At 40.5% G+C, this 13,438-nt stretch overlaps 1 protein-coding gene across 1 annotated transcript in view; it reads left to right on the plus strand.

The window, feature by feature from the left end:
• The first annotated feature begins 9,218 nt into the window (after nucleotides 1–9,218).
• Nucleotides 9,219–13,438, plus strand: part of LOC140730131 (protein sel-1 homolog 1-like) — a 31,927-nt gene continuing 27,707 nt past the window's right edge. Inside the window, exons 1-2 of the mRNA XM_073050264.1 lie at nucleotides 9,219–9,318; nucleotides 12,996–13,101. Coding sequence (XP_072906365.1) covers nucleotides 9,219–9,318; nucleotides 12,996–13,101 — 206 coding nt within the window. The remainder of the gene's footprint in view (nucleotides 9,319–12,995; nucleotides 13,102–13,438) is intronic.

Below are 13,438 nucleotides of genomic sequence, written 5' to 3' on the forward strand. Positions count from 1 at the left end.
TAGCTACATTTTCTTTGAAGAATACATCTGACAGTGCTCTGAACAGATCATCAGTGATATACCTGGAGTCATTGGGTGTTTCAGACACCCTCACCCAGGCGACCCAGCCGTGGTTGATCAAGCCATGACTTTTGTTCAGGTAGTATGTGCTGCAAACCCCCAGGGATTTGCTCTCTTAATCCAGAGTCATCTTAAGGCTTTCTCCGCTGCCTCGGTGATGTTGCCAATGGCTCTCCACCTCCTTGTATCAGTGATGCCCAATGCACCAAGGGCTCCATGAGGACTGTACAGTTAAGCCCTGGCAGCCCACTTCAATGGGCATGCACTTTGCCTTCCATCCCTGCCTCTGACAGTCACTGACCTGTTCCGCGTAACTAGCAAGCCTCCTTTCATGGGCCTCCTCCAGATGCTCCACCCACAGTACTGTCAGCTTTAGCAAGATGATACATTTTGATGCCTCTAAGGCCAAGAGGATGTCTGGTTTCAAGGTGGTCTTGATGATGTGCTGTGGCTATTTCAGTTGTTTCTCCAGGTCTGTAATGAGCTGCTAGTCATGAGTGGGTGCCAGAATCCCTGTGGGAGGCTTTACTTTCGCTTCTGGTTGCTCTATGACTCTCAAAAAGGTGATGCTTCAATTGCAGGGCTGAGCTCATTTGCTGTTACTGATTTTTAAGAAGATTACTTCTGTGAGGGTCTTCAATACTTGGTCATGTCCCCAGCGGTATCAGCCCTCTCCAAGAGCTTTCAGGGAGCAGCTCACGATATGCTCCTCTCTTCGACACAACATCTAGTCTGGGGCATCAGCCTTCTCCCAGTTGTGTAAGTTGGATGGACTGGGCAGGATGTCATACACGACCTGGACAAGGAACTTGATTCAATGTGACTCGGCTCACCAGAGATCAGTCCATGTCACTGTCTTTTCCATGGCCTGGTCCAAGCTCCCTGCTGCTTCATGCCCACTGCTTTAGTAGATCTCTCTTCATCCATGACTGCACTCACTTCCTTCTAGATGAGCTTGCGCTTCTCCCTCCCCTTTCCCCTTAGCCATTTCATACCTGGTGACTGGGAAGCTTCTAGGCAGCTCTTCTTCGGGTCACTGCTCCTGCCAGAACGTTGTGGCACAGCCAAGGTTCAGCCTGCTGCTTGGCCTCTTCTGCTCTCACTTTCTCTCGGTCTTCGCAATGACCCCTGTCTAGGCTACCTTTGGGTCGCTGAACTCCTTATACTGCATCACCAGATGAGATCTCAATGACCCAGAAATCTGAAACCCTTCCCTTTGCACCACTTCTTCAGCCACTTATTCATCTATACCATCATCCTATTCCTGCCCTGACCAGCACATGGTACTGGAAGTAATACAGCGATTACTATCTTGGAGGCCCTGCTTTTCAGCCTCTTTCCTAATTCCCTATACTCACTGCATCCGACCTCTTTTCTCCTTTCTACTAATGTCATTGGTGCCATTCACCCTCTTGAGAATCTTTTGTAGCTGCCCTGAGACTTCCTTGGACCCAAGCATCTGAGAGGCAACACACCATCCTGGCTTCTCTTCCACGGCTACAGAATCTGCTGTCTGTCCCGCTAGCTATCAGGTCCCCTATCGTTATCACGCCACCTGGCTTTATGCTTCCCTGCTGAGCCTCAGAATGGCCACAGTGTCACTGGCCTGGCTGCTGTTGATGTGCCCTAATAGGTCATCAACCCCAACAACCCCTGGGGTTAATGACTATCAGGGCACAGCCAGGCCAGGGATATACTTGTGCTGAACAGAATGGCCACAGGGGAACCTACTCTGACTGCTTACTCTCCTTACTTCTGGTAATCACCCAACTACTATGAGAAGCCTGCACAATGGTCATGACCACCTAAGTAAAAGCCTTATCTATGAAGTTTTCAGCCTCCTGGATATAACCATATAACAATTACAGCACGGAAACAGACCATCTCGGCCCTTCTAGTCTGAGCCGACGCTTACACTCACCTAGTCCCACTGGCCCGCACTCAGCCCATAACCCTCCATTCTTTTCCTGTCCATATACCAATCCAATTTTACTTTAAATGACAATACCGAACCTGCCTCTACCACTTCTACTGGAAGCTCGTTCCACGCAGCTACCGCTCTCTGAGTAAAGAAATTCCCCCTCGTGTTACCCTTAAACTTTTGCCCCCTAACTCTCAAATCATGTCCTCATGTTTGAATCTCCCCTACTCTCAATGGAAAAAGCATATCCACGTCAACTCGATCTATCCCCCTCATTATTTTAAATACCTCTATCAAGTCCCCCCTCAACCTTCTATGCTCCAAAGAATAAAGACCTAACTTGTGCAGCCTTTCCCTGTAACTTAGGTGCTGAAACCCAGGTAACATTCTAGTAAATCTCTGTACTCTCTCTATTTTGTTGATATCTTTCCTATAATTCGGTGACCAGAACTGTACACAATACTCCAAATTTGGCCTTACCAATGCCTTGTACAATTTTAACATTACATCCCAAGTCCTATACTCAATGCTCTGATTTATAAAGGCCAGCATACCAAAAGCTTTCTTCACCACCCTATCCACATGAGATTCCTCCTTCAGGGAACTATGCACCATTATTCCTAGATCACTCTGTTCTACTGCATTCTTCAATGCCCTACCATTTACGATGTATGTCCTATTTGGATTATTCCTACCAAAATATAGCACCTCACACTTATCAGCATTAAACTCCATCTTCCATCGTTCAGCCCACTCTTCTAACTGGCCTAAATCTCCCTGCAAGCTTTGAAAACCTACTTCATTATCCACAATGCCACCTACCTTGGTATCATCTGCATACTTACCGTACTAATCTAATTTACCACCCCATCATCCAGATCATTAATGTATATGACAAACAACGTTGGACCCAATACAGATCCCTGAGGCACATCACTAGTCACCGGCCTCCAACCTGACAAACAGTTATCCACCACTACTCTCTGGCATCTCCCATCTAGCCACTGTTGAATCCATTCCTGAGTGTATCCAGCTCCATCTCCAGTTCCTTGACCTTGTCAGTCAAGAGCTGTGGGTGCACTACAGATGTAGGCATCAGGAGACCATTAGGTACTCTGAAATCCTACATCTCACTGGAGGAGTATTCTACTGCATGAATTACCATCCTGCCTTTATTTGTAATGCCTCCAACTTCTCATTCTTAAATTCTAGCCTGCACCTGTTAAGCCAAAGCCTGACCACTCAAATACTGGCCCACTCCCACAAAGGCCACTACACTTAAACCTCACTTCTTTTTATTGGCCCTTGCTAAGTTACTACTAACCCAAGAAACCTCCTACACCACAGACAGGTCTGACAGACTCCACTCACTTTTTAAATCTGGCACGTAAATTCCACAAGGAACTTTCTCCAACTCACTCTGCAATCTCCTGCTCTAGCCTGTTGGACTAGAATCTGAAGCTGATCTGATTATATATACGTGATAGAGCAAGCTATGTTACATCATGGGAGTCTGATAGCTATTGTTCACATTGTGTGTCATGATATCCAACTCAAACTTGAATTAATTCGATATTTAACCATCAAACAATCTGTAATTGTAATGTCTTTGTAAACTTAATATTGTCCAAAACTTAATCGTCAAGTCTAACTGGCACCATCCCATACACCTATTGTCCTTGCGTTCACAAGCCTACATAGCCTCCCATTTAATAATGTCCTAATTTTAAAATTCTCATTTGATTTTGAATTCCTCTGCACCACACCCTACCCTATTTCTGCAATTTCCTCAAGCCTAGAACTACTAGATATTTATTTGGCCTTTTGAACATACCCTAGTTTAATTGTACCAGCACTGACTGCTGCACTTTAATCTAGAATTCTTTCATTGCCAATATATATTTGAGAAAGTTCCCATGCTGTTCCTTAAATGCCAGTTGTTGATGCTGTTATTTTGGTGAAAAGTACTCAGTAAATCATTCACTAAATTTAGTGAAATAGGCATTCTTAGCATCTTGTTGAGTGAGATGTCTGTTCCATTTCATCCCTATTTCTTCACTTTTTAACTTCCTCACAACTTGATCAACCATTGATGTTCATAAGATTCCTACACCTCAGGGTGCACTTGAAGATTGAGTATATCATGGGCAAAGGGAATTGAAACACTTAAGTGAAAAAAAGAAAATCTGCAGATGCTGGAAATTCACAGCACCACACACAAATCCTGGAGGAACTCAGCAGATCAGGCATGATCTATGAAAAAGAGTAATCAGTTGATGTTTCAAACTTCTTGTAGTCTTGTAGTCTCAAATCTGTCGTAGTCTTCCTTCACACCCCCCCCCCCACACACACCCTCTACCATGCATGCTCCAAATGAAATTATCTGTAAATTTAGAAAGTAGGTAATTGTTTAAAAATCTAAAATCATTATCACCTCCACTGATCTATTATTTACATTTTTTCCATTGTGATTTGCTACTCTGTACTTCCTCTCTCTGTATCTTAAAACATTTATTCTGCTACTCGTCTACTGACTTCGCATTCTCTAACCTTGTTGATCAGTCTATGGTCTGGTACCTAATTGAAAGACTTCTAAAAATTTAGATAAATTGTATATTCTCTCTGCTAACTTTTGAAAATAGTTATAAGGTTGGTCAAGCAAGATATTATCTTTTGAAATCCATGCCTACTTTTTATTTTTTACTTTCCTTTCTTCTTTATTCATCTGTACTATGTTAGAGATATTATTTCTCCTACCACATATGAGAACCCCATTGATCCTGTAATTCACTAAACATTTTCGATCATGCTCTTTTTAAATATCAGTATTCTGGCATTCCACCTTTTCCAATGAGAAGACAATTGAGAGTGTGGGGGACAAAAGAGAGAGGGGTTGGAGAAGGTTACAGACACCAGAAGATTTGCTTTTCCCCCTGACCTATCTTTAAAGATCTTATACATATGGGACTAATTTAGACTGACAATATGTCAATATGGAGGAGTTATGCCTAAGGACCTTTGTCATGCTCTCTGACTGGCTTAAGTTTCCACCTGTCTTGAATCCCATATATAGTAAATGTTAACACAACAAAGTCTGCAGATGCTGGAAATCCAGAGCAACACACACAAATCTTTCAGCATTTTGTGTGTTCCTTCCCAAGTAATTATTGCCTTCTTAATCTTTCTCCCTGGACGAACACAAGAAATTGGGATAAGCTGGTTGACTACCATGTTCAGCATAATCCCATTAGATCCCACTCACACTAGACATTCTCTCTTCTCCCTTCTTCCTGCAGGCAGAAGATACTAAAGTCTGAAAGCACATACTACCAGGCTCAAATACAGCTTTTACCCTGGTGTTATAAGACTATTGAATGGTTCCTAGTACAATAAGATGGGCTCTTGATCTCATAATCTCCCTCATTATGATCATACACCTTATTGTTTACCTCTACGGCACTTTCCCTGTAACTGCTATACTTTATTCTGCATTCTATTTTAGTTTTACGTTGTTCTCTCTCAATGCACTGTATAATGATTTGATCTGTATGAACAGTGTGTAAGACAAGCTTTTCACTGTTTTTGTGGTATATTTGACAACAATAACCCAATTCCAATTCCAATCTGTGCTGTATTGCTCTGTATCTCTACGACTCAATAGCATGTTGTTTAAATTATTACCATCTTTATTTGTAAATTGCATGAAGAAACTAAACCACATTTCTCCCTTTTTAATTATATTTATAGACACAGACAGCAATGTTACAAAAATGGAAAACCATCATACCAAAAAGGTGAGATATCTTAAACATACTTATAACTGAACTGTTACCATAATAGCAAATTTTATCTTTGTAAAAAAATTTAAATTTTTTTGGTGATCCTATTTCTAAAGAACCTTAATGTTCTCTTTGGAGAAGCACAGTCTGATTAGGGGTAGTCAGCTTGGTTTTGTGAAGTGCAGGTCATGCCTCATGAGGCTGAATGAATTCTTTGAGATGTGACAAAACATGAACAGATTCTGAACCATCAAGATTACTGAACAGTCAAATGACAGATTATCAGAGTTTACTGTTGTTCATTGCATTTTATATGCACAATATTTTTTCCTCTGTACTCGTGAAGCAGTGATCCCTTTGCAGAATACCTTTTTTCAATCCACAAAGGAAACTCTGAACTACTGAGTTTATTTGTAGATTTGATTTTTCATTTTATTCAGATTATTCACTCTTGCTCTCTCCTCTCTATCTTTGGTCACTTACATTGTTCCAACAAAGCTTAATATAAGTTCAAAGAAAAGCATCTCATCTTCTTTGAGGCTAGTTACAGCCCTTAGGAGTTAAACACTGAAATGAACTCCGAACAGTCTTCTATATTTATAGGCTTGTAATGCTAGCCAATTGAATCAGAACTGGCTTGCCTTGCTTACATGGCATTACTAGCCATGGAAGACAGTTATTTTTGGAGTGTCACACAGAGCAGTACTAGGTTTTCAGCTATTTAAAGTGTACATGATCTTTTTAAATGAGAAGACAGAATTGTTGGGAATTGGAAAAGATACAAATACTGAGAGAAGTATGAGAAATTAGAAATATGCAAAGTGACTCCAATAAGATTTTGTAAAGTTCAGAAAGTGGCAAGTGTATGCCAGGTGCTGTATAACATGAATAGGTGTAAGACTATTCATATTGATTATGAAAATGGGACGACATGGTGAAAGCTTGTGAACAGAGGAGGTTCTATGAGAATGGCACATCCTTGTGTTTGAGCTGCTGACTGTATGTATCTAAATACAGCAACTATTTAAGAAATAAAGTTCAAGAGCAGAGATGTATAACAAGAGCTTTGGCAAGACCCCATGAGTGTCATTCAAAACTGAGATCCACAGTATTCACTGTCTGGAGGATAATGAACCTGTGGAAAACAAAGAAGGCAATATATGAAATATATTCAAGAGAAGTGGCTATATTTCTTAAAGGTAAAGGAATCAAGGGATGTGGGAAGAAAGCAGGAACAATGTACTGAAGTGAATGATCGGGCTCAATCATATCAAGTAGGGGAACAGACTCAAAGGACTGAATGGCCTGTACTTCCTTCTACTTTCTATATTTAAATGTTTCTGTATTATATCAAGTTTAGTCATGATAATAAACTAATGAGGAAGCAAAGTTTAATATCACTGGCATATGTCCTGAAATTTGTTGTTATGCAGGAGCAGTACATTTTAATATGCAATAATTAAAACATTAAAACGAGGAAATCTGCAGATGCTGGAAATTCAAGCAACAGACACAAAATGCTGATGGAATGCAGCAGGCCAGACAGCATCTATAGGAAGAAGTACAGTTGACGTTTTGGGGCAAGACCTTTCGTCAGGACTAACTGAAAGAAAAGATGATCAGAGATTTGAAAGTGGGAGGGGGAGGGGGAGATCCAAAATAATAGGAGAAGACAGGAGGAGGAGGGATAAAGTTAAGAGCTGGAAAGTTGATTGGCAAAAGGGATACACAGCTGGAGAAGGGAACATTGATTTCTCTAACTTCCATTAATGCCCCTACTTCCCTTCTAACCCCATCCCTTATTTATTTACTTATCTCCCCCCCTTTTTTTCTTCTTCTTTTTTTCTTTTTTTTCTCTCTCTGCTTCTCTCACAATCACTCCTTGCCTGTTCTGGTGCTCTCCTCCCCTTTCTTTCTCCCTAGGCCTCCCGTCCCTTCTCCAGCTGTGTATCCCTTTTGCCAATCAACTTTCCAGCTCTTAGCTTCATCCCTTCCCCTCCGGTCTTCTTCTATCATTTCGGATTTCCCCCTCCCCCTCCCACTTTCAAATCTCTTACTATCTTTTCTTTCAGTTAGTCCTGACGAAGGGTCTTGGCCGAAACGTCGACTGTACTTCTTCCTATAGATGCTGCATGGCCTGCTGCGTTCCACCAGTATTTTGTGTGTTTTGTGTTAATAAAAACATTATTATTATTGTAAATTAAAGTAAGAATTTTTAAAGTTAAATTAAATAAGTAATTAATTTATGTTGTGTTGATCATGAAAAGAGCTACTTTTTAATCAGAGCGCCGATCAAGATTTTGAAGGCAGAGTTTTGCAGCTGTTTTTTTTCTGATTAGAGGAATGACCAGTCAGCAGTGCATAAAAAGAGCTACTTTTCATTCGGGTCCAAGATTTGAAAAGCAGAGCTTCGAGCTAATTTTTTCTGAGTTGGACAGTCCACACCAGGGAATTCATTGCCGCAGCCAGCTGCGGAGGCCAAGTCTTTATGTATATTTAAGGCAGAGGTTGATAGATTCTTGATTGGTCAGGGCATGAAGGGATACAGTGGGAAGGCAAGATATTGGGGCCGAGAAGAAAAATGGATCAGCCATGATGAAATGGCAGAGCAGACTCAATGGTCCAAGTGGCTTGATTCTGCTCCTATATCTTAAGTAGTGCCAAAAGAGGAAAAAAAGAAAAAGTAATGAGGTCATGTTCATGAGTTCAACATTCAGAAATCTGATGGCGGAGGGGAAGTAGTTTTTCTTGAATTGTTGAGTGTCTGTCTTCAGACACTTCTGGTGGTAGCAATGAGAAATGTGCATGTTCTCAGTGATGTTGGTCCTTAATGATGGATGCCGCCTTTATGAGGCATCGCTCCTTGAAGATTTTCTGTATGCTGGAGACACTGGTGCCCATGATGGAGCTGACTGAATTCACAACTTATCGTGATCCTGTTCAGTGACTGCACTACCCCTGCCCACCCCCACCCCACCATGATGCAGCCAGATAGAATGCTCTCCATGATACATCTGTAGAAATTTGCATGTGTCCTTAGTGACATCAAACCAATTTACAAGACTACTTTTTGAGATGAGGGAATTGTCATTTAAGGAAGCATAACCTGTAGTCACTCAAGTTTATAAGACTGGTTTCTTTGCAAAGAAGGGTGGTAAATCTTTGGAATTCTGTACTTAATTTGTTGAGTAAACTCAATACAAAGTTTGAAAGATTCTTGGATACTAAGGAGATCAGGGAGATGGTGATTGACCAAGAACATGGATCGAGGCGTAAGATTAGCAGCAATCCTACTGAATGCTTCACAAAGTCTTTTGTTAGAATTGAATCCAAATAATTTTCTATTTCAGGGTGTGGACAATGAAAATGACTATTTGTCACTCGAACCAGTGGAGGTGAAGAGATACAACATGAACAACGAGCCAAAACAAAATGAGCCAAAACAGGACGAGCCAGTGATGGCACAGAATGAACAGCCTGCATCCAGTGTAGAAGACATAGAAAGAAATGCCAAAATATTACCAGAGATAAATAATGGTTCAAAATGGATAATACAGGGTAGGAAGCTGAATAAGAATAAAATAAAGCTGTAAGGCTGTAAGAAAGTTAAATTCAATAGCTGTAGGAAATATTGGATGATGTGTACATGATTAACCAGTATCCACTGAGCATAAAGCAGGCTGCATGCTAGCTTCTGGTTTGTTTTCATGATTGCAATGTTGATGTTCAAAGTTCAAAATATATGTTATTATCAAAGTACATATATGTCACCATATACAACTCCAAGATTCATTTTTCTGTGATAATACTCAGGAAAGCTATAGAATAGTAACTATGACAGGATCAATGAAAGATCAACCAGAATGCAGAAGACAATAAACTGTGCCATTGCAAATATAAATAGGAATAAATAATGAGAATATGAGGTAATGAGATAGAGTCCTAAAAGTGAGATCATTGGTGTGGGAACATCTGAATGATGGGGCAAGCTATGGTGTAGTTAGCCTCTATTATTCATGAACCTGATCACAGAGGGGTAGCGACTGTTCTTGAACCTGGTGGTTCTCGTACCTTCTACCTGATGGCAGCAGCAAGAAGAGAACATGGCCTGGATGGTGGGGATCTCTGATGATGGATGCTGCATTCCTAGAACAGCATTTCATTCACAGTAGTTGTGCTCAATAGTTGGGAAGGCTTTACCCATGATATACTAGACCAAATCCACTATATTTTGTTGGATTTTCCAATCAAGGGCATTGGTGTTTCATGAAGATCATTGTGGTCTCTCTTCCGGCCATTACAGACATTTACACTACATGCTGCATCCGCAAAGCAAACAGCATTATGAAGGACCCCACGCACCCCTCATACAAACTCTTCTCCCTCCTGCCATCTGGAAAAAGACACCGAAGCATTCGGGCTCTCATGACCAGACTATGTTACAGTTTCTTCCCCCAAGCTATCAGACTCCTCAATACCCAGAGTCTGGACTGACACCTTACTGCCCTATTAGCTTGTTTATTATTTATTGTAATGCCTACACTGTTTTGTGCACTTTATGCAGTACTGGGTAGGTCTGTAGTCTAGTGTAGATTTTTCCTGTGTTGTTTTTTTACGTAGCGTGGTCTAGTTTTTGTACCATGTCATGTAACACCATGGTCCTGAAAAAACTTTGTCTCATTTTTACTATGTACTGTACCAGCAGTTATGGTCAAAATGACAATAAAAAGTGACTTGACTTGACTTGATATAGAAAAGAGGTAATGTATTTGCAGAAGGGCCTTCAGACATGTACAAAGTAATTTCATAACATGGTTGTAGCAATCTTTAAGACCATGCCAAAATTGAAGATCCATAATTTGTATTGGTGCCAAGAGAAGTTCCCAAAATGTCGAAATGTCGACTGTACTCTTTTCCTTGATGCTGCCTGACCTGCCAAGGTCCTTCTGCATTTTGTGTGTGTTGCTCAGATTTCCGGCATCTGCAGATTTTCTGTTGTTTATAACTATCAGATACTACATTGCTTACTATTTCCCATCACTCACATACCAATGACCACTATCATTATCAAACATTCAAAACTCCATTGTACCCTCGCAGACTGTTGTACACCTTATAACTTCAATGAGCAGATGGAACATTGTAGTTATTCAACCATGGTGTCTAAATTAATCTCAAAGTTATATTTCCCGCTCTCTTCCATGAAAAAGATGCCTTATAACAAATGCAGCAAAATTAAACCTAATTTAGCTAGGTTTAATTTTCTACTAATTTTTGACACTTCTGTAGCTAAATACAACATCATTGACAGAAGGAAGGCAATACATTGATGGGGAAATCTTAAGCCACAGTCAGATGACTTCATGGACAAAAGAGGCGATATGTAACTATCAGGGTTGCTTCAGCTGCCCCTGCTTCCTTCTTTCCCTCTTCCTCCTCACGCTTTTGCTCCTCTTTTTCTTGTTACATAATTGGAAGAAAAAGAGGAGGGCTGTTTTCTTGATGAAGTTGTGAAGCATGCAGCATAAATCTTGAAACAGAGTCAACTATTCACATCTGTGCTGAAGCTGAATGTTATGTCATATTGAATAATCCTTGTAACCCAGCAGTCTTCCTCTGCTTTGCTGTGGTGATTCAATAACAGTTGGTAAAACCACATTCTGCAGAATGAAGGCGTTGCATGCTTAGGATGCAGAATTCCCTTTGGTTCTCTTTCAGGTAGAATTTCCCTGCAAAGTTATATGCTTGCAGTGAATTTCATTCCATACCATGGGCCACCTCCAATCCTGGCAAAGACAAATGTTCACTGAGGAGTCACAAGAAATTGCAGATGCTGGAACTGAGACCTGATCCTGCATCAGGTTTCAGCCCAAAATGTCAACACCTTCTTTCCTTCCACAGTTGTTGCATTAACTGCTGAGTTCATCCAGCAGATTGTTTACTTCTCATTCAATTTGCTGGTCTGTACCAAGGGAAAATTAAGTATAATTAATTTATCTTGAATCAAGAGCTTCAATATCCTCCCTACTGTAACAGTTGTTGGTAAATAGCAACATTTCCTGGACGGTGACAGACATTTATAGCTGGATTCTTCTTGACAACTATATGCAATGTAGTCCTTGTAGTTGAGGATACAAAAAGTGGCATATTTCATTCAAGACATCTTTATTGATGAAGATGCAGAACAAATTTACCTGGAAAATCATCCCTAGTTGGTAGGACCAGGCATGCTTTATAGGAGAGGCAAAACTTTACCTTCTGCCTCTAAATCTGAACTGCATTGAAGTCAACTGGAACCACTAACATACATTAGTATGTACAGTCATTTATGCAGCATCACTGTGTGATCCTGATACATGGACCTGAGTTTTCACGGTACCACTTCAAATGCTTCTTCTCCACTTTGAGCGGAAGTTCCCATGATTGGTAAGAACGTTGTATTTTTTCGGAGAAGCTTTGAGCACATCCTCAAAATCTTTCCTTTTGTCTGCCTGATGGTATCCTCTCATCACAGATCTTGAAATAGATTGTTTGTTTCAAGGGTTGGTGTGTTGTGCATCTGCATTATTTGGCCTGCCCAATGCAGCCCATGGAGAGTATCTGAGATATAAATGCTGTTTTGTCTTGGACTGGACATTGATGCTAGCTCACTTACCCTTGTAATGAATTGGGAGGGTCATGTGGGGACAGTATTAGCACAAAGACCTTGATCTTCAACCACTTTTTTCTTCAGAAGGCCAAATCCTGTGCTAGCAAGTTGAAAGCATTGGTGAATTTGTCTTTACCAATAGGTAGCTCCTGAAATAGGAGAGCTAGACCACATTCTTCTGAGTCTCAATATGAACTTTTGTTGTGTGAGAGAAGTGCAGTGAAACTGAAGGTGGTTGGTAGAGGACTGTAACTTTGCACATGTTGAGTTTAATGCCTTCCTTTCATACAAAAATGAATAAGACAACATCCCAGAGCTCAGCTCCTCAGCATACACTACTACAAGTTCTGTCTGTATCCTGCACCACAAATATTGATGTTAGGGTGACTCTGTTCTGGCATGCAATTACTGGGTTGAACAGTTTTACATTAGTTCTGAAGAATAGTTCCACTCCAACAGGAAGTTGAAAAGAGAGATCGAGAAAAGTCATTAGTAAGTAAATAGCTCACTGTTGACTGCATTAAATATTAAAAAAGAATTTGTGGCTCTTTAATATTGACTGCCTATAATATTTTGAGTACAACAGATCGTAATGAAACAGAGAAAAGCAAAGAAGCACAGGAGATTGAAATGTTATATCAGAATGGTACCAAGATCCTGAAGCGGTCCAGAGATAAAAATTTAAGGAAGGAGTGAGTATAAATGAAAATCATTTGTGGTTATAATGTGTCTCAAATTAAAACTTTTGCATAGTCTTAGGCTGCTGCTGTAGTGTGATCTTGTGGTCGAGGAAATAAAAAATCAGCAGTTAGCTATTCCATTGGTTTTTCACAATTCTCAGAGAATTTTAGGCTGGATGGCAATGGTGCACATATTAAATCCAATTATTTCATGTTGGGCTCTCATTTTAAAATGGGCAGAAATGCAAGGATGACAGCATATGATGACTTTTCTACCATGCCAAGTTATAGCAAACAACTGAACTGATTTATCTGCTTTCTAATGGAATCTTGGACTCAGAGCAGAAAT

This window comes from Hemitrygon akajei, chromosome 7, assembly GCF_048418815.1.
Source record: "Hemitrygon akajei chromosome 7, sHemAka1.3, whole genome shotgun sequence".
In the NCBI taxonomy this organism is placed as follows: Eukaryota; Metazoa; Chordata; class Chondrichthyes; order Myliobatiformes; family Dasyatidae; genus Hemitrygon; species Hemitrygon akajei.